This window comes from Neovison vison, chromosome 1 (assembly GCF_020171115.1).
Source record: "Neovison vison isolate M4711 chromosome 1, ASM_NN_V1, whole genome shotgun sequence".
Taxonomy (NCBI): Eukaryota; Metazoa; Chordata; class Mammalia; order Carnivora; family Mustelidae; genus Neogale; species Neogale vison.
In genome coordinates this window covers 113,727,396-113,751,539 of record NC_058091.1, presented here as the reverse complement: position 1 = coordinate 113,751,539, position 24,144 = coordinate 113,727,396, and the positions used below count along the sequence as shown (strand labels likewise).

At 32.5% G+C, this 24,144-nt stretch overlaps 1 protein-coding gene and 1 long non-coding RNA gene across 51 annotated transcripts in view; both read right to left on the bottom strand.

The window, feature by feature from the left end:
* RIMS1 (regulating synaptic membrane exocytosis 1) overlaps positions 1 to 24,144 on the bottom strand; it is a 498,418-nt gene that overhangs the window by 85,790 nt on the left and 388,484 nt on the right. For 33 of the 50 annotated variants that reach the window (XM_044254066.1, XM_044254144.1, XM_044254102.1 and 30 more), the window contains 2 exons: positions 11,881 to 11,993; positions 5,987 to 6,153 (listed from right to left, as the gene is read on the bottom strand). The exons of the other annotated variants lie outside the window; for them this stretch is intronic. In XM_044254066.1, coding sequence (XP_044110001.1) covers positions 5,987 to 6,153; positions 11,881 to 11,993 — 280 coding nt within the window. The remainder of the gene's footprint in view (positions 1 to 5,986; positions 6,154 to 11,880; positions 11,994 to 24,144) is intronic. 50 annotated transcript variants of the gene reach the window in all.
* LOC122909882 lies at positions 18,740 to 23,576 on the bottom strand. Its single transcript, XR_006385188.1, has 3 exons — positions 23,542 to 23,576; positions 20,097 to 20,184; positions 18,740 to 18,754 (listed from the first exon to the last, which is right to left on the bottom strand). It is a non-coding gene; the product is annotated as an uncharacterized LOC122909882 (long non-coding RNA).

Here is a 24,144-nt window from a genome sequence, read left to right as displayed (position 1 = left end):
AGAATTTAACAATACACTTTAGTGAATCTGTAATGATCTTACAGAGTAGAAAGGTAAAAACGAAGCATGCTGGAGGTATTTCATACAAGACTAGTGCTGCTTTACTTCAAAATGCAGTCTTCAATGGTTTGCAAGGAAGAAGGTCACCAGGAAAACCTACTCCCCTGTCCTAAGAGCTCTGTAGCTTTGCCATTATCAAGATGTGTCACTTCATTCACAGGGCAAACAGGATTTTATCTATGTTACGAGAATGGCATGCCATAATAATTTAAATATATGGCACACTCGGTCATATGGTATATTAACAAGTATGGTAGTTTTACCATATCCCTTTTTAAAGGGCACACAGCACATTCTTTCCTCTCTTTACACCTTTAACTTGGTCACAGGAAATAAGAGTGGTGACGTGTCATCAACCTTGGACTATTAAAACTAAGATGACGCTGTGAAAGAAACCACAGGAAGATCACTAAAATATATTTCCTTTCTCAGATATTCAATATCCATTATCTTTCATTGTGTTCCAGTTCATTCTCTCCCCATCATCAAATTTCCACGTTACTTTCCCCTCTTTCTTTTCAGTACTGTTGTAGATCTCAACAGACTGCTATTCCATAGTACAATGGGCAAGCATGCAAAATTAAGGGTGGATAGCTCTAAGAAAAAAATTCTCTCTAGATCACTCTTAATATATTCACTGTCAGTAGGCTTAGTAATCCGTTAAGTAAAAGGGGTGCCTGGGTGGTGCAGTTGGTTAAGCATCTGACTCTTGGTTTTGGCTCAGCTCATAATCTCAGGGTCCTGGGATCAAGCCCTACGTCAGACCAGGTGCTCAGACCTGAGTTGGCTTGGGATGCTCTCTGCCTCTCTGTTCCTCTCGTTCATCCCACTCATGCTCCCTTCCCCGCTCCTAAAATAAATAAATAAATCATTAAAAAATAGCTAGTATATAAAAAGAAAGTTTAATTTGTTGTTCTAAACTATAAATGTATCAAGTGATTTTGCAGTTAAGTATTTTTCAAATGCCGTCACAAAAAAATCCAAAGATTATTTTTAAAAGCTATCCTGTATTCCCTTGCTGAATTGAAGAATTGTGAAATAAGATACATCTGAAATTTTCTGCAGCATTTTCTAAACATAACTGCAGTGTTAAATTGATTTTCTGGACAATAATAACCTATGCATTTATTTTCTATCACAGTTTAAAATATCAAATAATATAATCTATAATGTTTTAAAACCCCATATAAATATAAATTTATAAATAAATATAAATACATAAAAATAAACATATTTCTGTCAGTACAAGCTTAGTAATTATTATGCCTACTGACTCCAAATGCCAAATTTCAGTAAATTTACAGTTGTAAGATTATTATTTGTATATAGTAGATAATGTTCTTAAAAAAAAACCTTATGTCATAATGAGTACTTATATAAGTAGGTTTAAAAAGTGAATGAATGTATGAATAAAGTCTCTTACCACCTTAAAAGAAAAACCTTTCATCTTTCAAACTATGACCATAGAAAACAAAGATAATTTTGCTTTTGAAAATATTCTTTAAAAAGGAGATGATAAAAAGGCCCACAATTATTTGCATCAAATTGCTTTTCAAGTTTGTTTATTAAAATCCATCTAGCTCTAGAAAGCCAACCTTGTAGTTCCAGGAGAACATATGTTACACATGTGAATGCTGCTGGAAAACAGTTGGTTTTGGCAAAGCTTCTAAAATTGTACAACATCTGAGAACATCTACAAGATTATGTTTGCATTTGCTTTTAAAGCTTTGTTTTGTATAAAACATCTGAAATTTTTCTACCTGGAAAGAAAAAAACCTGATATATGATAAAGATGGAAAAAAAAATTCAGAGCTAGACCGAGAAAATTCATCTCCTTTCTGGGATGAACATCTTCTTCGGATGTAAATGTAAACACAGAGAACTAAGAAACTCAGCATATTCTTTCTGACTTCTAGTCTACACATTTTTATTGTCAATTGTGCCACCTCTACTAATACACTGTACAAATTTTGTAATTGGATGACAAAACATTCTTTGAGGAACATTTAAGCAAATACTAAATTAGAATTGCAAGGCACATGCAGAAAAATCTAAAAAACTAAGAACCTCAATCTTTACTGATGCTTATTATTTTGAAGTATTAAGTGATTTTATACTGTAAGAATCAACCTGACAATTATTTAACTTTTAAATTGTTATAATTCATGACAATTAAAAAATAACTTTTAATTCATTATATCTACACAAGGTTATTTATCCTAAATACAAACCTCATAGTCTATGTTTTTCCTACTATAGTTCCCCTGCATATGTAAACTCTGAAAACATGAGACATGTTTTGGACTATTTTGAATGAACTATTCAGAATGCTGGAGGAAGGGATACACTTTCTCAATTCACGCAGAACCATGAAGTTTAGCTAGTGGCAAACTTGAGTGGATATTTGGTGCATAATCATCTCAAACATGAAAGATTCAAGTGATGGCCCATGAATCCCTAATACTCTCTGAAAATGATATTTTAGAAATTGTTCATCAAAATGTATTTATACTTCTTAACCTGTAAACATCCTGTAAACATAGAGTGTGCAACTCTATCTGTCCTCAAATAGGCTTTGAAGCAACTATATAACATTTTATCTTTAATGTGGAAAGATGTTAATTACCTAAAAAAGATTTTCCCAAATTGCTTGCAAGACCTATTCAGTATATTAATAGATGTCCTTACCAAAACAAAACAAAACAGCATTGTGCAATGGAGTAAGTTTGGTACATATTGGAATAAGCAAAGACAGACAGGTTGTTTTAAGAGAGAACTTCTCAAGGTCTTAAAAACAATAACATGTATTGCAAATCATTAATAGGAAAATGTAGTAAGCAGTGTTTGGAAAACTAGGAATTATACAGAAGGCTTTGAAGCCCACTACTCATTTCAGATGTGTCTATCTCAACATTTTCTTGGTTCATAATATACTTGTATAGAAGAAATCAAAATTTTACTGTACATGGTATTCTGTGTCTATATACTATTATTTTACATAATGTGGGCAAGGTTATGTCATATAATTTCTTCCTACAGTCTTTTGTGGGAATACTAGGTACTTGGTTGACTTTTAGAATACTGAACACTGTCTTTGGAAATGCTATAATGTCTTCTAAATCCTTTTGTTGACTTCCAGAATAAAAGTCATCCAAAGCAACGTAAAACATTTCTTGTGTCATAGGAAAATTTGACACAAATATATAGAGAGTGAGAGCAAATATATATATAATGAGAATATAAAAACAAAAATAAATTTAAACTCTTAAATAGTTTATAATTTCCTTGAGTGTGTAACCTAAGTATTATACTTTAAGGTGGTGTAGGAAAATAATGATGTCCTTACACATGATAGGAATTCAAAAGTTTGCTGATTCTTATTGATTCTTATTATGACATATAAGTACTTTCTATCATCATAATTGATTAGACTTGTTCATCTTTTATTCATGAACTTGAATAAATAGAATTTTTAAACCTACACATATGTTAGTTAAAAAAAAAGAAACAAGAAGCAGCATTATGTTGAGAATAATCATTCTTCACAGTGTTACAAGAACAGGGACTATTTAAAGGCTGAAGAGCCTGAACCATTGTTCCAATTAGTGAGATACAGCATTTTTATATTGGTGTCATTTTATTCTTCTTCTTCTTCTTCTTTTTTTTTTTTTTTCATTCCACAACCTACTCTCAGGTTTTCACCACGGAAAGCAGGATAACTCTGTGTGCGTGTATGAGTGTGCACAGGTGTGCTTGTGTGCCTATATTCAGGAGGAAGAATGGATATGAAAAGATAACGAGACTGAATGTCAGAAGAAAGAACTACGCTTATCCCATATCTCTTTCTTCCTCTCTATTTCCTGCTAGGTATTCTAAGAAATCACATATGTACCACATACAGAGACTCAATCACTGGTCAAAAGTATGGAACTGCAAGAAAAGTAGTTCTTCACGTTAGCATAAGGGAAAACTTGTTTAGCCATTAACTTTAGTACCTAAATTTACCTAATCTACTTACATATATATTAAAAAAAACTTCTGGGCTCCTATGTGTTCTAAATTTCAGAGAACTGAAAGGGAAGGTGAAAACAGAAATACCTCTTAAGAACGGATTTGTCACCAGGAAATTTATTTGTACCCTTTTTAAATCCACCCCTTATCCTTACCACCTTCAGTAAGAAAGAAAAGTCATATGAATCAAGGAGCAAAGAATCCTCCAACTTTTGCTTCTTGTCATGATATGGTTATAATTAGTGTTGATTTGTTAAACTGGCACTTTCCCACAAAGTAACACTGGCTCTAATAAACTACCATGTAGTTTCTTCTGAACCCCTTTGTATGAAATCATAGTCTCTTGTCCCACTGCCTAAAAGTTTCTGTTCTTTACTTTCTTCCTCAAAAATCACATAGCCAATTTTTTCCAAAAGATCCAAATTTTGAAGAATACTATTCCTAAAATTTCAGGAGAATGAAAATGGACGCACAGATTATTCCTGCAGTTGGCTAGTAACATAAATTCTATTTACCAGTAATATTTTTTAGCCAGGGACTCAGAGTGCTTAACTCTATTGTGAATATAAATAAAAATTACCTCAAGATTTATGGTTTTATAATTGTCTGGTAAGTTGTTTTTAGTGATTAAAAGTGAAGAAGTCCTTGTTTAAGTCTTACTAATCAATAATCTTGCTCAGTTGATTAGGTTTTGAAACATATTACCTTGTTAATATTTCAAAAAAATAATGAGAATGATTTTTACCCCTTGATATTAGGCAGCTCAGTGTGATTAGCTCTTCTATCTTAAATTTTAGCGAACTTTATATTCCATTAGGACCACATGTTAAGAACATCAGAAATAGAGATAAGCATGTTCTATTAAACATCATTATCAGTTGAAATTGCTCATGTAGATTATCTGAATATGACACTGTTAATTAACAGTAAGATAATTACTCTCAATTTGTTTCAACAGGGCAATCCAGGAAGAAGGAATGCTCAAAGATATTTTATTGTACATCATCACAATGCATGATAAAAGGCTTTTCAGAGTATTAGAAAGGTAATTGCTCCTATTCTGAACTGGTAATTGCTCCTATACTGAAATTATATTTCTTGGGCCTCTCCTCAAGCCCCAAATTCCTTCAATGAGACTTCTATTTCTGGTATTTCTGGAAACTAGTTAAGAACAAACATAAAATACGCCTTGTCTATACTGAGTCCGCTTTAGGCAAGATGGCAGTTGGATTCCTGTGATCTTTTCCCTTTCAGCAGGGTATTTGCCTTGTAAAAAGACAAGAGCACAATGGGTGATTTAAACAAACTTCATGCAGATTTCTCACAACTCATGGAATGTAAGCTAGGGATGTGTATTTTGTATCACAACTGCCCAATCCTACTCTGCAAGCAGGCCAACTGCTATGGGACTAAAGAAGAGATCAGCAAATTACAGCCCATGAGCAAATGGTGCCCACTTCCTGTTTTTACAAATACAATTGTATTGGAATACAGCCATGCTCACTTGTTTGCAGAGCTTTCACACTACAAGGACATTCTCAAGTAAATGCCACAGAGACTGTCCAGTACAGCCCGAGATACTTACTATCTGGCCCTGCATAGGAAAGAATTTTTAACACTGGACTAAAGGATGCTCTGTGGATTTAATCAAATTAGAAGAAACTCCCACAGATGTGACTCTGATCAATCTCTAAAATTATGACCACAGTTATAAACTAGATAATACCGAATGGTCTATAGGCGATATTACATAACAGCAAATAAACACTCAGCCCACTCCCACCCTGGGTTATGTTAGGGAAATGTTTCTGCTGCTTCACCTAAAGTGTGTTTTAGCAAGAACATCAAGAAAGCTAGTTGCATTTGTCTACCATGGATACAGACCCAGTTGATATAAACAGTATTGCCAACTCACCTGATTCTACCCCTGGGGTGCTCAGACTGCTCTGACATAAAGCTTGTGCTGCTGAGGCGTGAGGCACTGCTGGTTCGGGAAATGGCGGACACATCACTGACATCACTATCTGATGATTTGGCAGAGACGTTATCACAGCTTCTGTACTGATCTTTATGTATGTTATACTAAAGATTAAAAACAAGAAAGTGTGAGCTCCAACATCAGGTTGTGGGAAAAGACATACAGGGTGAGGTTAATGACTACTTAGCCCACGCCAAGTAAATGTGCACTTCATAAAAGCAGGTGTGGAATCTAAAGCAGACAAACACTTAGGTAGTATATGATTTCCAATACAAAAATCCTACTTCCTCTGAGTGGTAAAAAATGGTTTATGAAACTTTAAATGCTTGGGTGGAAAATTCATTCAATAAATTACTGGCGTAGACTTGAAACTTCAAAATGTCCTTTTTTCCCCCAGTGTGTGGGTTTCTCTATTCTTGCTTTAGCTTTCATTATTGCCCATTGTGTTCACCTCTGCTCTATGCATTGGACAGACTGCTTCTGTCTGTGCTTTTGATTCTTTCCGCAACTGTTCAATTTACCGACACATTTTCCCTGTTTTAAGACACTACAGTGTCTCAAATTTCTCCCCAAAAATGGATCTCTTCACAAAGAAGGGCTGATATTAGAGTTGAGGGCCTGTGCCAAAGAGGAGTAAAGCGATGGAAGCAAAGACTGGACGCCAGCTTTCTATTGTACTTTAATTAGACATTTTCAGATTTAAATTATCAGAGTCAAAAGTAAAAAAAATGGGATTCCTATTAAAATTTGAGTATGTACTATATGTTTTCTTTTAAAATTTGTCTTTGGTATTCATTGCCTAAGATTTTAGAAATTGTTAGGTAGAAGATTAAAACATGCAAAGTTGTCAGAGCAGTTAATATCCTCTTCTTTCTACTTGACTCTTACTACAGTGGATGACACAGCAAGTAGCTTTACATATTATTATTTTATATATGTGTTTTCATTATAATAAATGGTTTGGTTATAAAATAATTATTTAAACTTAATTATATATAGTTTTAAAATACTAATACACCAAGTGATTTCTCTTATTTTTGGTACTGGAAGTTAATATAACTTACTAATATAAAAACATATGACTAAAATTGGGTATTCAAGTTTCTTAGCAAGTAATTTAATTTTACATTTATGCATTAAGATGTAAAAATATCAAATGTTTATTAAACTTGTAGGAAAGCTTATCTACCCTCTGATGCTCCATATCAGATGAGTTTTAATGAACGTAAAATAATCCAAACACTATTTATAAAAATTTTTATAATAAGTGTCATTCTAAAGTATACTAAGTAAAATGATGCTAAAACCTTGTATCTGTATATGCTAAAAGAAGTATAAGACATTATTTTTTTTAAATCCTAGAAAAGGGAATCACGTTTACTTAGTAATTCCTCAGATAAGAGTAGTTCAGTCCTGAGATATTTATGTGAGTTTTAATTCTTCACCTCTCATGTGTATGTACTGGGCAAAGAATTTCACATCAAGTATGAAACAACTCCAAATTCTAGAGTATCAATGAAATTATCTTTCCAAAGAATTTTTTCATACTTGCATAAGTTGTTTATGAAAGCCATGTGTTAAATTATAATCCAAAAATAGTCAGGTATGTGCAGAATTGAGCTATTTACACAACTTCATGCATGATCTGATATTAATATGATTTAACAGAACATGTCTTTTAAAGTAAAGTGATAATGTTTTACCATCAAGTTCTGTTCTATCTTATAGCATGATCCTGGTAGAAGGTCAGTCCTGGCATTCAGTCCTGGCATGACTTCAGTCAGAGCTGTTTTTATTTACAGAGTAGATGTGGTACAATAGCTTTACACAGTTCTACACAGCTATCCTCACAGAGTAGGGTCTGAATTTAATATTTTTAATGGGGTCCAAATATAACTCCTATATTACTTGTCTTGGAAACTATTTTGCTAAGTACATATATCATGTAATTATTTTGATGTTTCCAAACATACTGAAATGATAGCTTGTTCATGAGAGGTTATGAAAGAATTGGGCTCTAATACAGTAAAAATGTATCCAGCTGTAGGAGATTTTCTGCCACTGTGTTGACAGCCAGAACAAATGTTCCTCTTATTGGCAAATGCCAGTAATAAGCAGTGCAGACTATAGCATAAGGATATGTGAGTATACACAATGCTATTTCTCCAACTAAAGAAATCTTCCTTCTCTATAAGCCATCTCTTCCTCAACATTTTTGTATATAGACTTTTGCTATTTCAGCGAAGAGATTAAACAAAGGATTTTAAAAGACTGTGTATCATATTAAATTTTTCTACACTGGGCTAAAGAACAATGCATCACAGTTTTCTTCACATTTAGTTATATGAAGGAAATTAATGACTTTTATATTCACTTTTTACTGCTATATTTACTTACTTCCAAACTCTGTTAGGAGTTTAAATAATCACTTTGAATTTTCATCAAGCATAATTTGTTAAATTTCCTATTTAACGCTTAAACATTTTAATGGAAATGAATTAACTGTATTTTGAGAAATAGAATATCACTAGGAGGAATTTATACTAACCATACAGGAGAAAATAAGTCATTCATGTGAGGGGAGACTCTAATTATAGGGCAGCTATTTTTAAAAATAATAACAAACATTTAGCAGCTACCTACAAAACCCATCACATCAATCTCTTGCTGTTCCTGGGTTACAGAAACATAAACACTCTTTAAATTTTGAGTGCTTAAATGCATACTCACCCTCCAGTTATGAATTTCACCCCATCATTAAGGAATGCAACACTGCATAACATCATTGAAAAAATAGCCTGGCATCACATTTCAGGGATCCTGAAGCAGTCTTGTGTGTTTTCAAAAGGAAAGTTAGTGCCAATTCCCTACTCAAGATGGAGTTAGGGAGGTTCCATATTTTAAAGGAGGTGCCAGGTTTGCAACATCTTAGGAATTATAGTACATTTGCCTGATAATTCTTTGCCCTGAAGAAAATAATATTAATATTAATATTAATAAAATTAATATTAATATTATTAATATTTGGTTCTAAATATTTTGAGAATGGTTAACTAATTTCTAATTTGGCAGAATTTCAACAAAGGTGTTCAACCAAAATATCAAATGGATTAAAACACTAAAAAAGAATCAAGAAAGGAATAAAGTCCAAAAGTTAATGAATATTAAATTTATGACAATATTAGTTCTTAATCATATGATTTTATAAGGTAAGTTATAAAATGGTTGGGGGAAAGTACAAAAAAATGAGAAAGCACTTTTCTCAAGTATATAAGAGATGTTTAACTGAAATGCCTTCTCTTGGAAATAAACTACTTAAAATGGAAAACTACTTAAATGATTTCCTAATGAAATGGAAACTTTCACTATAAGCATTAGGCCGCAATATGGATATTAGAACTGTGGAGGATTTATTTTTAACTTGACATATAAAATTAAAAATAGGCTATTTGTTATTTTATCTTATATATTTTTGCTATCTTATTATATGTTCTTAAAGATATCATACCCTTGGTCTCACATTTATTGATACTATATCAAAATTTTATTTAGGTAACATGGTACTATCAATTTATACAGTAAGAACAACAGTAATATATTTGAAAGTAATGAGTTTTTTAATAGCCAAGAGTGATGAGGTAGAAAAAGAAAAAGGTGAAAAGGAGGGAGCAACACAGAATATGGTAATTTAACTGCTTGCAAATTAAGTTATAGAACTTCTGAATCAAACTGGAATGATGTGTACATTTCAATGATGTAACAAGCAGAACAGAGCAATTACCTAAGTTTTAGATAAGGAGATCTAGGGCTCATCACACCATAGAAAGGCTTTACTAATGCTGGGTAAGCCTCAGTTTTCACAAATTTTGTAAATAAGAGAGCTGGAATAGAAGATTAATTTCAGGTATTTTCAGTTCTAAATTTCTATGAGTCAGAGAACTGAGATAAATCTACTTTTGATTTATTATGAATATTAAGTATTGGTGGTTGTTTAGCCTTCTTTTTTTATAAAGATTTTATTTATTTATCTGAGAGAGAGAGAGAGCATGAGCAGGAGGGACAGAGGGCGAGAGAGAATCTCAAGCAGGCTTTGTGCCTGGCCAGATGTGGGGCTCGATTTCATGACCCTGAGATCATGACCTGAGTGGAAACCAAGAGTCTGAAGCTTAAGTGACTACACCACTCAGGCGCCCCTAGTGGATGTTTAGACTTCTAAGGCACTTCATTTTGTAAATTGTTTTGATCAACTGATTGATGATTAGAATCCTACTTCAGAATGATCCAGAATGGCTTTCAGTGGAACCCTGATTGCTTACCACTTGTTTCCTATACTGATCCTAATTTTGACTTGCTGTTCTATTTGACCTTATCCTTTCACATAATGCTAAGAAATTAACAAGGTATTTCCAGCTTTAATGAAGCAGTCCCAATTTGAAGAGCCTTTCTAAATAACTATATTCAACGGTGGAGGAAGAAAACTTAAATTATCCTGCCTTCTAGTTGCTACTGCATTTATTGTAAAAGAAACAAAAATGATGATGATATTCATAAAGAAGACAGACAAATAAGCTGACTCAGTGATAATTATGAGCCACCGAGAAGACTTGTGGAGCTGGAATCAGCAACTCTATGACACATCAAGGTATTCTGCTCACTGTTTTGTTTTTTGTTTTAAATAATTTTACCATTTAAAATGTTGTTTCAGAGTCCCAGGGTACTGAGCCTCACTGAATCCGTGACCTTAGGCATTGTCTTAGTTGGAAATCCTCCTGCAGCTGACTAAGATGTAAAGTGGTAAAATGCATCCAATACATAGGACTCTTTTCGAGTCTGGTGACAAGTCATATGTTGTGACCACCTCTATTTTTTGTATTAGTCTCTGGATATCTAGCTATTAAAGATCAACCTCAAATATTTACTAATAAGTGGGATTTTCTACATTTATATTTCAAGGTACAATATTGAATTAGTATAGTTTTTATTTAATTTTGGATTTCTAAAACATCATTACTTCCCAAAGGGCTTCCTGACGTCCAATTATAACATGGGTATTCTATAACGGCAGCTGCCACTTTTGTAGTATTAATACATATTACATATAAATAATATAATTGTTTAATATATTTATATCTTTATATTAATATAAAGATAAAAGTTAAAATATAATATATATTTAAAATAAACCATCTTTTTAAAATTGCTTCACAAGGTAAAAACATTCTACACACATTTTAATTAAAATTATTAGATGCTAATTAGCAGTTTATAAACTCCTAGTGCATCCTTACAAAATAATACTGAAATATAAATTAAATGTTTTATTGCCACTTGAAACTGGATTTCAGTTTCTAAGATTTTGAAATCATTTACTTTTCTTACTAAAAACAGATCAAGAAGAAATTTCACATTGCATAACTTATGTCATTCACTAATAAATCTCAATAGTCAATATTAACCTAAAATAGTATTTAGACTATACATCTATGTATATCTTAATATTTTAAATTCAATATTAAATGAGATTCAAGCCATAAAACAGCTTCATATATCTTGCTTATTTATGTGAATTTGACTACTGACCAAAAATCATTAAGTGACCTTAAAATGAAGTATTGACATTTTCTTTTTAGAAAAAACATTAAATCCCAGTTAACTGATATTTTAACAAAGCTATAGATTTTGTGAAGATATCAAGAGGCCAGAGGTTATGAGGCAACAACATGAGGTGAATGATAACTTCTCTATCATAACTGACGCTTGCTAGTCCTATGTGCTAGACACACTGTACATTTTCAAAAGGGAAACTATTGGTTGGATACTACTAGTTTTACCTTGGAATATTGCTCGCGATCAAGTTCTTGACTAGAACCAGACCCTGTTGTCTGCTTAAATCGATGCACTTTCATTTTCATCTGTCTTGTTCGCTCCTCCACTACTAAGCTTGCTGCAAAAACACACAATGGAAGCCTATTAACACAGGCGAAGCAGCTTTTGGAACTGAATGGTTTAAGATTTCAATTCTTTTGATATGATTTCAATTAAGTGAAATCTAAAAATAACACATGACTATTATAAACAAAATGCAGAATATACAACGCTAGCACCTATTACTCTAAAGATGAACATGACTCAAATCACACAAAATGGGGAACACAGATGTTAGTAACAAAATATAAGTACCCTATTTCTTCATCTGATAGGAAATATTTTCAATTCCACTCATAAATGACCATGTGAAATCAGATTTAATCGTAAAAATATGCCTTCCATTTAATCAATTGGTTGTTGCATGTACATATAGAGAAAACAAATATGCATACTGAACACATCGCACATATATGCACATGCTTAACACGCATGCACACACCCACTTAACAACCTCAGCGAACAGCAGTCACCGAAAAACGGCTTTAAGTTATAAGCACCTACTTTTCTGAGGCATTCTTATGAAATCATTAATTTCTACCAGAGTGTTTCATGAATATTTGCCAGTCTTAAAATGGCCTAAGATCAAAAATTAGTTGTCTATATTTGGTGGCTATGTCTGATCACATATATGAAATTCTTATGTTTTGAAACTATAATATAAAATTTTTAGCTCTTTAATTTATCATAGAAAAGAAAGGCATTACATTTAAATCTTTCTTAATCTCCTAAGTAGCAAGTGTGATTGTTCAGATGGGAAAATTACAGCCTTCGATAAAATACAAGTTATTTTAAGTCAGAATCCATCACAAGCAGCTTAGCTTCACGACCATGCCATTAATTGATACATTTTTACAAATGAAGGGGAAAAAAGAGCTAAGGGCACAGTTGTGTGCAGCATAAACTCTTCAAGACATACACCTGTGTTATGTGAGACCTATGTTTATTTTTTACAATCTTTTGATGACTTCCCAGACTATTCAAGCTCTGTGACCAGTGCTAAGATACATTTTTAAGTTGTGTATATACACATATTTATGAAAAAAAAAAACACTTCCTTGTGTGATTAAAGCATTAGGGCTTCTGCCAAGAGGGACTAATGACTTATAAGGATAATATAAATGTCGATATATGTGACTGACTTGGCTACTGATTTCACCTCTTACGAGTTTATAAAGACATTTGCTGGCAAATTTTTCCATTGCAATGATTAAAGACCTAACAGCCTCAGTAAAAGACACTGACACCAATTATAAAAAGCAACTGAGTATGTAGCTTTTATTGTGTGTCCAAGTACAGATTAATAGCATGAGAGATAAATACCTAGTTTGAAATGTGTGTGTAAATGTTTTAATTACCCTTTTGGCATAAAATTATTAGGTGTCAGGCTTTGCTTAAATTTATTAAATTAGGTAGATGACATCCATCCCTGATAACATAGTTCTGTGAATTAAGCAATGATGCACACCTGGTTTGAAAATGTTGACTTCAGAGACAGTAAATGATGACTAGTATGATTAAAAGATGATACAATGGGGATCCTGCGAGAAGTAGTAGAAATTTATAAAATACTTGACAATATAGGGGTCATAATGAGTATTTGAAGTAAAAGGCTACTTGAGATTAATTAGAAATTGAGACAAAATTATTAAGATGACTTGTATTTACAAAAAGCTATGTGGCATACATGAAAATGTACAAATACCTGTTCTTTGCCTTCTGCTTATGTGTGGGTAACCCTGGATACTTGCTCACTCATCTGCTTTGAGCTTTGAGGAAATCAAATGAACTGTATGTAATCAGTTGTACTCAACCCTTAAAGCTTAAAGCCATCTCTACCTGTTATAAAAGCAAACTTAAGTGGCATTAGCTTAACTTTCTCACAAAATGATAGTAATTTTAAGAAATGTTCCACATTGATTGGCCCATAGCTTTGTAACCTTCACTTTTAGTATAATGAAATTCTTAGGGAAGACAGTTACTTGGCACTGAAAAGAATTTCCCAAGAGCTATTGGTCTGAAGCAATCTGAAATAGTTCTGATGATTTTACCTCGACAAGACAGCTCATTTCTCTAAATACAGAATTACTCAATTTATGACATGGCTGTATTTAAATCGTTATTTGGAAAACTCAACTAAATCACAAGGAGACAGTGGTAGCCTAACTAAAATGAATCCTAGGATGGTTTTAAATGACCTTATTTTGACCTTCCCAAAATGATTAATACACTATCTTTATTCTTAAAGGGATGAAAGTTGACATCTTTTAATCCATCAAAGAAAGAAAACCCCTAAATTTTGACTCAAAATTGTGAGTAGACTCCCTTGACTAGACAGCAAAAATCTCGTTGCCGTGCTGTCCTCATGGCTTGCTCTCAGATTCCAAGAACAGAAGCAAAATGCTGATAGCTTATGATTGACATACTCATATCACAAGACCAAATAATTACATAAAATTCACAATTTTTAGTAGTTCTCATTATTTCCTTACGGTATGTACATCAGTGTGTATTCTAAAACAATTATTCATACAAGTGACTGTGTTTTGGTAAAAGTTTTTTTCTCAAACATCTTTGAAGAAGCTTCAGTGTGAATTTGGAGAATTCTTTAACTTTTTCACAGAGTCTGATTACTAGCATTTTATTTTTAAGCCAACTATTGTCAGATGAAATGACATTACTTCTGAATTACTGGTGTGTCTATCTAAATAAAGAAACAAATATATGAATTAAAATATCACAAATTTGAACCAGAGTACATGATTATTAATGTACATGATTTATATAGAATAAAAGATATTCAGTAATGATTAAAAGTGAATTGAATCCTTGGAATACAGTTATCTATTAAGTATCCCAATATAAGTAAAATTAACACCAGCCAGAGTTCAAGTATCTTACTTTGAAAAAACGATCATTTAAAATTTTTGCATTGACACTTTTAATGCCAACAGCAAAACTAAAATATGAAATATCTTCCAATTCTCCCACAAATCCTAGCACTAAATTCACATTTTAGGAGCATCCTGAATGTTAGTAGCATTGTAAACTAGCAAAATCATTAATATGCCAATTGCTATTTTGTTATAAAAAGAATTTTAAAATTGGGGGACTTCTGGGTCTTAACTTTTTTTTTAATTTCAAAACTGCCACATACTAGAGAGTTAAAAAAAAACTTATTTTCTACCACAAATTTAATTATCATGTAATTGCATTTAGTCTTTTAATGGACATATAGCTTAGATACAACATAGTCAAAAGAGAAGGATGTTTGCTAAGACTGAGCTTTAGCAATAATTGCAGATAGTGATACAAGTAGACAATCCTCTCCCTCTAAGGTGCAATTAACCGTATAATTCTATACAAAAATTCTCTACGTTGGAATTTTTCACTGTCTTTCTACAAGTGGAATGCTGTGTCTGACACTGAATAAAACTTTTCTAAAAAGTAGGTAGTAACTTAGCTAAAAAACTTGTATTGAATTTTACCTATTTTCTTTAGATTCATTTGCACTATTATTTTTAAACTCTGACATTTTTGTACATATGTGAAACTTCAACTTAATATTATAATTAAGAAAGAATAAAACTAGAATTTTATGGGTTAATTTAAAACCATAGTTAGGAAAACTTTTCTTCGAAACTCAACAAGGATTCTGGAGCATGAAAAGGTGAGAAAAGTAAATACAATTTTAGAAGTCTATATTATAATTTTCTAATGGGAAGTATTAGATATTATTAAAAAGACTAAAATAATTGCTTCTCTTCTCATGCCCCATATTTGCTCTGAATTCTTACTCTAACAGTATGGATGATCTTCGATGAAACTACAAAGAAGCTGAAATCATTTGCAAATATTGTGTTTCTGCCTACATGCATTTCTTTTAGCTCTATCCCTTTCATAAGATTATTAAAGAAGCTTTGACTTAAAAAATAAAAAAAAATAAAAACCTTAGGAATCTTTAACAAATCTTCTTCCTTAACCCTCACTGAAAAATTTCTATAGTATCACTTTCTGCAAAGAGAATGTAATTTTTTCTGGGAAATTACTTTGACTTATAGTTATTTGTTATTTGCTTAAAAATATTTTAGATATTATAGTTACATATAGTTAAAGATAATTATAATTTAAGCATTATACATTTTTAAATGTTTAAAATATTATTCATGAATTTACAATTACCTAAAGATAATTTGCTCTGATCCTCAAATCCTTAAATCTTCATTTCTTCCTAAGCATCTATAGATTAACATGAATTTGGAACTTCAAATGTTTGTGTTTCTAGGCAAAAAAGAAAATCCATACAATGTATTGTTAAACCTTCTAATATTTTCAAGTATTCTAGGTAAAACATGAGTGTAAAGGAGAATAGGAATAATAAAAATTTCTATATTACTAAATATATTAAAGTAAAATCATTGAGTATTTTACTTTGTAACAAGGTTAGCTAGTACATCTGTCAATGGTGACAGAGGACAATGTCTGGCCAAGATAATTAAACTTGTCAACTACATCAACACCTTGATTAATTAGTTAATTCATTAAATTACAGATTAACATGAATTTGGAATTTCAAATGTTTGTGTTTATAGGTAAAAAAGAAAATCCATACAATGTATTGTTAAACTTTGCAATACTTTCAAGTATTCTAGGCAAAACATGAGTGTAAAAGAATGAAGATTTAAGGATTTGAGGATCAGAGCAAATGTATCTTTAGGTAACTGTAAATTCATGAATAATTTAAACATTTAAGAATGTGTAATGCTTAAATTATAATTATCTTTAACTATATGTAACTATAATATCTAAAATATTTTTAAGCAGATCACAAATGACTGTAAGTCAAAGTAATTTCCCAGAAAAAGTTACATTCTCTTTGCAGGTGTTACAATTAATTAATTAATTATTAATTAATTCGTTAACTTACAAAGTCTTCATGAATAGAGAGACTAATGCCTCTGCTTCCTTGCTGCTTAGTAGCACAATGAGAGCTCAGTAATAATGGAGTCCCACCTTTGCTCCAATGTATGTGTCAGAAGAGCAATGATAAATGGCCACATATTTGGAATTCATCAGGTAGAATAAAATACATAAATGAAAGAACTATGATGCCTCAGTTATCAACAATATTAAAAAAAATCTCTGAAGCACTTAAAAAATCACTGATAGTGGGAACTCAAACCTAAGAACCAATATCATATGAAACATGGACACTTTATATAAAGTAGTAAAAAATGAAAAAATTTAGCTTACTGAATTTGTAACAATTATAAACTATACACAGCGTGAATAGAAAGATGGGTTGTTATCTATAAATTCAAAGATGAAATACTAGTTTTTACTAACAGTGTTTTAGGCTTTAGAGCAAAACAAACTGTTAAGATGTATAAACATTCTCCATACATCTAAAGCAATGTGGCAAAACGGAAAGACCCCAGGAAGGGGAATGACAAGAAACGGATTATAATCTTGAACTGATTACCATTCACCAGTTCATTAGTGCAGCCTTGATCGATTCCTGACACATCTCTTCATTAGGGAGTTTTTATTTGTAAAGCGATAAGATGGCTCGGTATAACTTCCAGTTCTTGTAGTTCATGATTTTGTATTATTTCAATAGGGTATTAGTACTTTGCCCCCATTTAAAAAAAAAAAAAACAGAAAACTATATCTTTCTCTTTTGCTCTATTACCTAATTTCCAGCACTTTAAAATTTGTCAACTTGCTGAAACTATAGATGTTAAGGAGGAAAATATCATCAGTGCATTTTATGTTATTATTTATTATTGCAGTTTTTTCCAATTAAAAACTGTATTCCTTGCATGTTCATCCTGTTTTTGGAGGCATGCAAGTGTAGTAAGCAACTCTGATGTAATACTTACATGCTCTCTTCCTTCCACACACATACAGTGTATCTACATGAAGATAAATGTGTACAGTGTTTTTGACTACACAGAAATGCCCAAATTCTGGGTCATTTTCCCGGAATAAAATGCATTTCAATTTGCAAGGGCAGAAATGTGTCAAACTGTTTTCCTTTTGCTCTTGTATGATTCTCTTAGACATTAAGGATTGTGCTATCATAGTATAAACAATACAAATAACAGATAACATCTATCCAGCATGAGAAGCAGTAAACACAAGTAAATAACAAATTAAATGAAAACACCACATTTCCTTTATAAAGTTTTAAAGAAAAAAACTTGTGTTTTGGTACAGATCATTGAAATGGAATATCAACATAGGCGGGATAGGTCATTTGTACATACAATCACTCAACTCTCACTGCAGCCAAAGCCACAAGGCCATCTCTTGTTTTAGCATGCTGATTTTCACTGAACTGTCAAAAGCAAACTCAGGATTACCAACCCCAGACATCACTTTCAGTGTCTAAACTGCCGAATGCCAGAGTAACACTGAAAATACTAGTAAGATACTTGACAGATAAGAATGTTGGGCTCTCGATGAAAGCATCTGTCATTTTACCTTGCCCTGTTGTGTTTCACAGGGGTAGCTTTTAAAATGTATTTCTATTCTGAAAGGGAGCACTGTTTTCCTTAAGAGACACTTCTGAGAATACAGTCATTTTGAAGAGCATCCCATGTAAGTAAGACTTCTCTGGGGGAATAACAAAATCGTTCCTTGAGGGGTCATGTTGTTTATTCCAGGTAGGTGATCTCCAATGTTTATCCATCCTGGCAACAGTATCTATCTTGAAAGGTCTGATGTAGCATAACTGCTAAATTCAATATCATTTTTTTGGCCGTCTCTTTCCTTTTCCTGTAAAAAGTGTTTACCAATTTTAAAATTTGTTCAAAAATACAATACTTAAGGGAACTATATGCTACTAAAGGAAAAAATGTCGAAGAACTTATGCATGGCTAGAAATCAGTCTGACTTTTATTATTTCCTCTACACTTTCTCCACAAATCCCAGGAAGAAAGGATGTTCTCCCTCAACAAGGCATATCTTGTAAGTTGAGCCTTGGATGATATAAGTGTTAAACACTTTAAAGTTTTTAAAGTCTATATACTATTATAAATAACCACATGTGAATCAGCAGAATGGGAAAACAGGGTTAAAAGCACGAGTTCTGAATTGTTTTATATGAGCTGCTTCACACGCTATGTCTCTAAAGTTTAAAGAGAAGGCTAGGATGACAACTATATTTATGGATTTGTGGCAAAAAAAAGAGAAATGGATAAATTAGACACTTTTACTGATGGAGCTCTAAATATTTATGAACAGTTATTCATAAATATTCATAGTGTTCAAGAAAAGCAAAGCCCTGGAAGACAAAGAAGCTTAAACCTTCGAAATCACAACATAATGTAATAACAAGAAATTAATCACCTGACCTAATATGTACATACTAAATATGCAGCTAATAAAAGGATATTAAGTAAAACTGAAATCCTTTCCTACTTAGTGACAGTTAAAATAATGTTGCTTCTGAAGAATAGACAAATTAGCTTACTTGTTTCAGTAAAGATTTAAGTTACATGATTTCTTCCTATAATATGTTTCACAACCATAGTATATTGTTAAAGTAAATGTATAAGTATCGTCTATATAATAATTTAGGTAACAGGAAATTATTAAAATCATGTTTTTCAATTTTTATATGAATTGCACCTAATTAAGGTTAATGCTTAACAGTTCCATAAAAAATGATATTTTGCAAAACTTAGTATTCCAACTGCTTTTGTCAACATTTAAGGAAAGTACAAGTAATTGACTTGAGCATTTTTTATAGAAACCTTATACTTTAAATTACACTCATCTAGACACAATTCTTACATAGCCCCTATCATCTGGTTGCAATCATTATTATAGATTTTATTGTGAAACAGGAAAACAAAAAAGCAACAAATGCCACTTACTCTTTGTTCCTGTTTAAATCATTTGATAACTTGAACTCTAATTGTTTTTCATTCTCCATGTGTGCAAGTTACACATTTTTTATAATAAAGAAACTCATATTTGTATAAAAGAGAATGTGATGTATTTTGCTAGGATTCATAATTGCTTCCAAAACCCAAAAATTCAATGCACTTAAGAAATAGTATCCAAAGGCATATAAATTAGAAATTTATTATGATAGTAACATTTTTTTTCTCACCTTGAATTCATTTAATTTCTGGTTCTGTTTTGATCTTCTTATATCATTATTGCGATGCCCCCAAACTACATTCATGGGCTCTTTAAAACTGTCCAAGAAATGTAGCAGAGAGGGAAAGATTGGCTTACTTTTAGAATGAATAATTTAAAATATGCCTATAAAGCAATTTTTGAAGTCTAAAATGTTATGGTCTCTCAGCTTTCAACATAAAAGAGGGAAAAGATAAATAATGCAGTATGAACATTTATAGTTCCTCAGTTAACTTTTCAACCCCAAGAATGTGTTATCATTATTCATACACTGCTTTTATTTCTCAAATTACATAGTAATTTACTATGTAATTTATTACATAGTAATTTACATAGTAATTTGAGGGACAAGCCAGGTATTAAAAGTATTAGAGAAATTAGCTGAGTGGTAAAAAACAAGGTACATGGGGGGAGGTGGGACCCATCAGTGAGCCCCTCTGAGGTGTTGTAGGGGAGATGAGGCAGAGCAACCTGCAGGCCTGGACAGAACATGGGCTGCAGACTCAAAATCTGGTTCTGCTGTGGAGGCAGTTCTGCGACCATTGGCAGTCCGCTCAACCCCCTGCCTCTCTAGGAAACAAGTAATAATCCCTTCCTTACAACTGCACATGTGTGGTTACTGTAATCAGGTGGTACTGAAAACACACCAGGTGCTCGGTAAGTGCTGTCTGAATGTAGAGCAGAGTGGTTAAGAACAAGGTCTCTGGAGTAAGGCTCAAGTGTAATTCCTTGTTCTACCACTTACCAGATAGATGACTGAAGAAGGGTCAAGTTTTTAATCTTCTCAAAGCCTTAGTTTTCTCAGTTGAAAATTTACGATATTAGTAGTTACCTCTCAAGTTGTTTTAAGAACGTGATATAATAGGGGCGCCTGGGTGGCTCAGTGGGTTAAGCCGCTCTTGGGCTTGGGTCATGATCTCAGTGTCCTGGGATCGAGTCCCGAATCGGGCTCTCTGCTCAGCAAGGAGCCTGCTTCCCTCTCTCTCTCTCCCTGCCTGCCTCTCTACCTACTGTGATCTCGCTCTGTCAAATAAATAAATAAAAACATAAAAAAAAGAATGTGATATAATATATAGCTCTCTTAGCAAGTGTGACATAGAGTAAGTATTCAATAAATTCGATCTAACATAAAAATGTTAGTAGTATTTAGTATCTCTGTTCATGTGCTTTACGAACATCGTATGCTGGAAAATTATATACTGGTCCCCTATAGTTAGGGTGACCAACCATCCCACTTTACCTGGAACTGTCCAAGTTCTAGCAGTGAAAATCTTGCATCTGAACCTGATGCAAACCTCTCAGCCCTCCACAAACCGGGACCATTAGTCGTCCTACAAGTTTGTTGGCAATCCATTAAAAACAAGCTCTCACAAGGAGCCCTTTAGCTTATACTGTTGGCTGGGTATAGCTTGTTCCAGTCTTCCTCTAGCAGAGAGAACTCAAAGGACTTAATTCTCCAGTACAATCCATCAGAGAAAAGATCAGCTCATAGCAGCAGGGTTTCTATGCAAAATAAAACTGTTTCTTTCTTTTGGGGTATGTGAACCTAGAATTTGACTTGAAAATAAATTTCTTGAATTTGCTTCTATCCTTTCTGGGCTTCTCAAACTTTTTGTGACTGAGCAATAGTGTCGATTCCAGGAGAGCTGCAGCATCCTCTGCTGCTCTCTGCCTGGCTTGCATGCATTTCTGGGATGTGCCTCTTTGGCTGTTTTCAGTCCCATGGTCCATTCTGTGAAGCATATCTGTGTCCTTTGCACAAAGAAGACTTGGCAGAGTGATGACACATCTTAGCCAGAACACAATGACCTTGCAGAAATGTAATAATCGGTCATGCTCTGCAGTGGGGTTGTAAATGTATTCTTCATAGAGACTTTAGGCTGGATAACTTATGAATTTTGTTTTGTTTTGATTAGCTAATTATAGCTTTTATAGTAATAAAATATACGGGAGATCTCTCTACATGAGGAATTATTACATTTTTCTTTCTTTTGGCTAAATTAATTAGGTCATGACACGTTTCTAATATAACATTTTGATGTTTTTATCACACTAAAATTTATCATGCAAATCCAACTAAGTGCTTCTGAATCTAAGCACAAATGCCTTGGCTGTATTTGAATCACTGGATCTAAAGTCGTGTTTCTGATACCTGAATTACAAATGCAGGATGGCCAGCAATCAATGCAAAATCTAAGGACCAAGACATCTTGATCTTGCTGAATAACATTTTATTTTTTATTAATATCTACTGATTGGTTAGGGCGTCAGACGCTTTGCCAGAATATGCATTTACCAGAATATAAATTTATTTTTATAAATTCAAATTAAATAAATAATTGAATATTACCTCCCATTTCCATTCTGTAATACTGAGATATATAACATCTACCTTAATACACTAGAAATTAGGGATAATATATTTGGGATTTGCGCCTATTAAAATAGGATATACTATAGTGGAAAGAGGTAAAAAAATGAGATACCTGGGCTTTGTCTACCATTCATCAGCAGTGTATATGACTATGTCTCTTAATCTCTCTGAATCTGGATTTTATCATTCATAAAAAAGGGATGATGCTACTCTCAGGACGAATTTTTAGGATTACTCTATCCAACAAATAAATTCAATCATTAGTCCACAAATACTGAGTAAATGTACATTTATATGCTATACAGCATTATTTAATTTTTAATTATTATTAATAATATTATTTCATTAAGCTAAAAACTCATGTTCAAATATTTAGTTATCAGGCCAACAGTAATACTGAATAGAAAATGATAATGGGCAGCACTTGTGAGCAGCACAAGATATGCGTCTCCTTGAAACTCAAGTCCAAAGACCAAAAATCAACTGTCATCCAAAAGATAATAAGGCCGGAGGTCACCACCGTGCCCAGCATAGCAGGCTGAGTGGTTCTCCTCCTCTGTCTCTCAGGAAGACAAAACTGGTAGTTGTTTTAATGATATTGAGGCCAAAGAAGTGACATTTAGGCTGCTGCTTTCCAGATGCATGACTGCAATGGGGGGCCAAACATTCTGTAATGTTGCTGCTATCAAAAGGGAAAATCCAGAGATTTTCTCTTCCTTTGCAGCAGATACTACCCTGAATAGAAAATCAGAATCGAGGAGGAATGTAAACAAACAAACAAAAACATACAAGAAATATGTTATTTTTCAAAAGGAATTGTCATTGTAGATCAATTTTGAGACAAAAGCACTCTTAATTTTAATATTTTCCTCTTCGATGTGAATAGTACAAAATGCTTAACACCAAATGCCCTACAAAATCATTGCAGGGAGAAAATTACCTTTATAGCAAATAATTTTGCTCATTATTTAATAAATTATATAACATATTATAAAAGAAAAGGAATAATATTAAATGGTTAAAAAGTTACATTAATATTTACCTTTTGTGGAAGAGTTATATTTTTCTTGTTCTTCTATGAATTAAATGCACATAATGATGGAAACAAAAGAAAGAAATCAGCAAATTTATAGTTAGACACGGAAATGTGAATAAGCACAATGGCATGAATAATAGAAATGTACAACATATAATGTGACATGATAAATTGCAATGACAAACCATAAAGAAGTCTCAAATATGATACTAAAATTAATCAAAGAATGAATACAATTTAAAGATTTAAAATAAAAACAGAAACACTGAGAAATTAATGTTTGGCATTGAAAAATACATTGTGTGGCATTTTTTCTTGCGTTTTAAGAACTGCAAAATATTTCAGCACCAGTTTTTCCTAAAACATTCTGATTTTAATCCATTATGACTTTTTATTGCTAGTGTATTAAAAAGCATTCTTAATACTCATAACAAACATTTTTATCATTTCAAAAATGATAGCATTTCAGGTAATTTGAAATTTCACATAATTCATGAAAAACGGAATTCCAGTTTTTACTAGGTAGTAGGCATTTTCTTTTCATTGTGAAAATATTCAGTAACATTTTCCACAAGGAATAAGATTACCCTAATTTAAGTAACCTTTTCT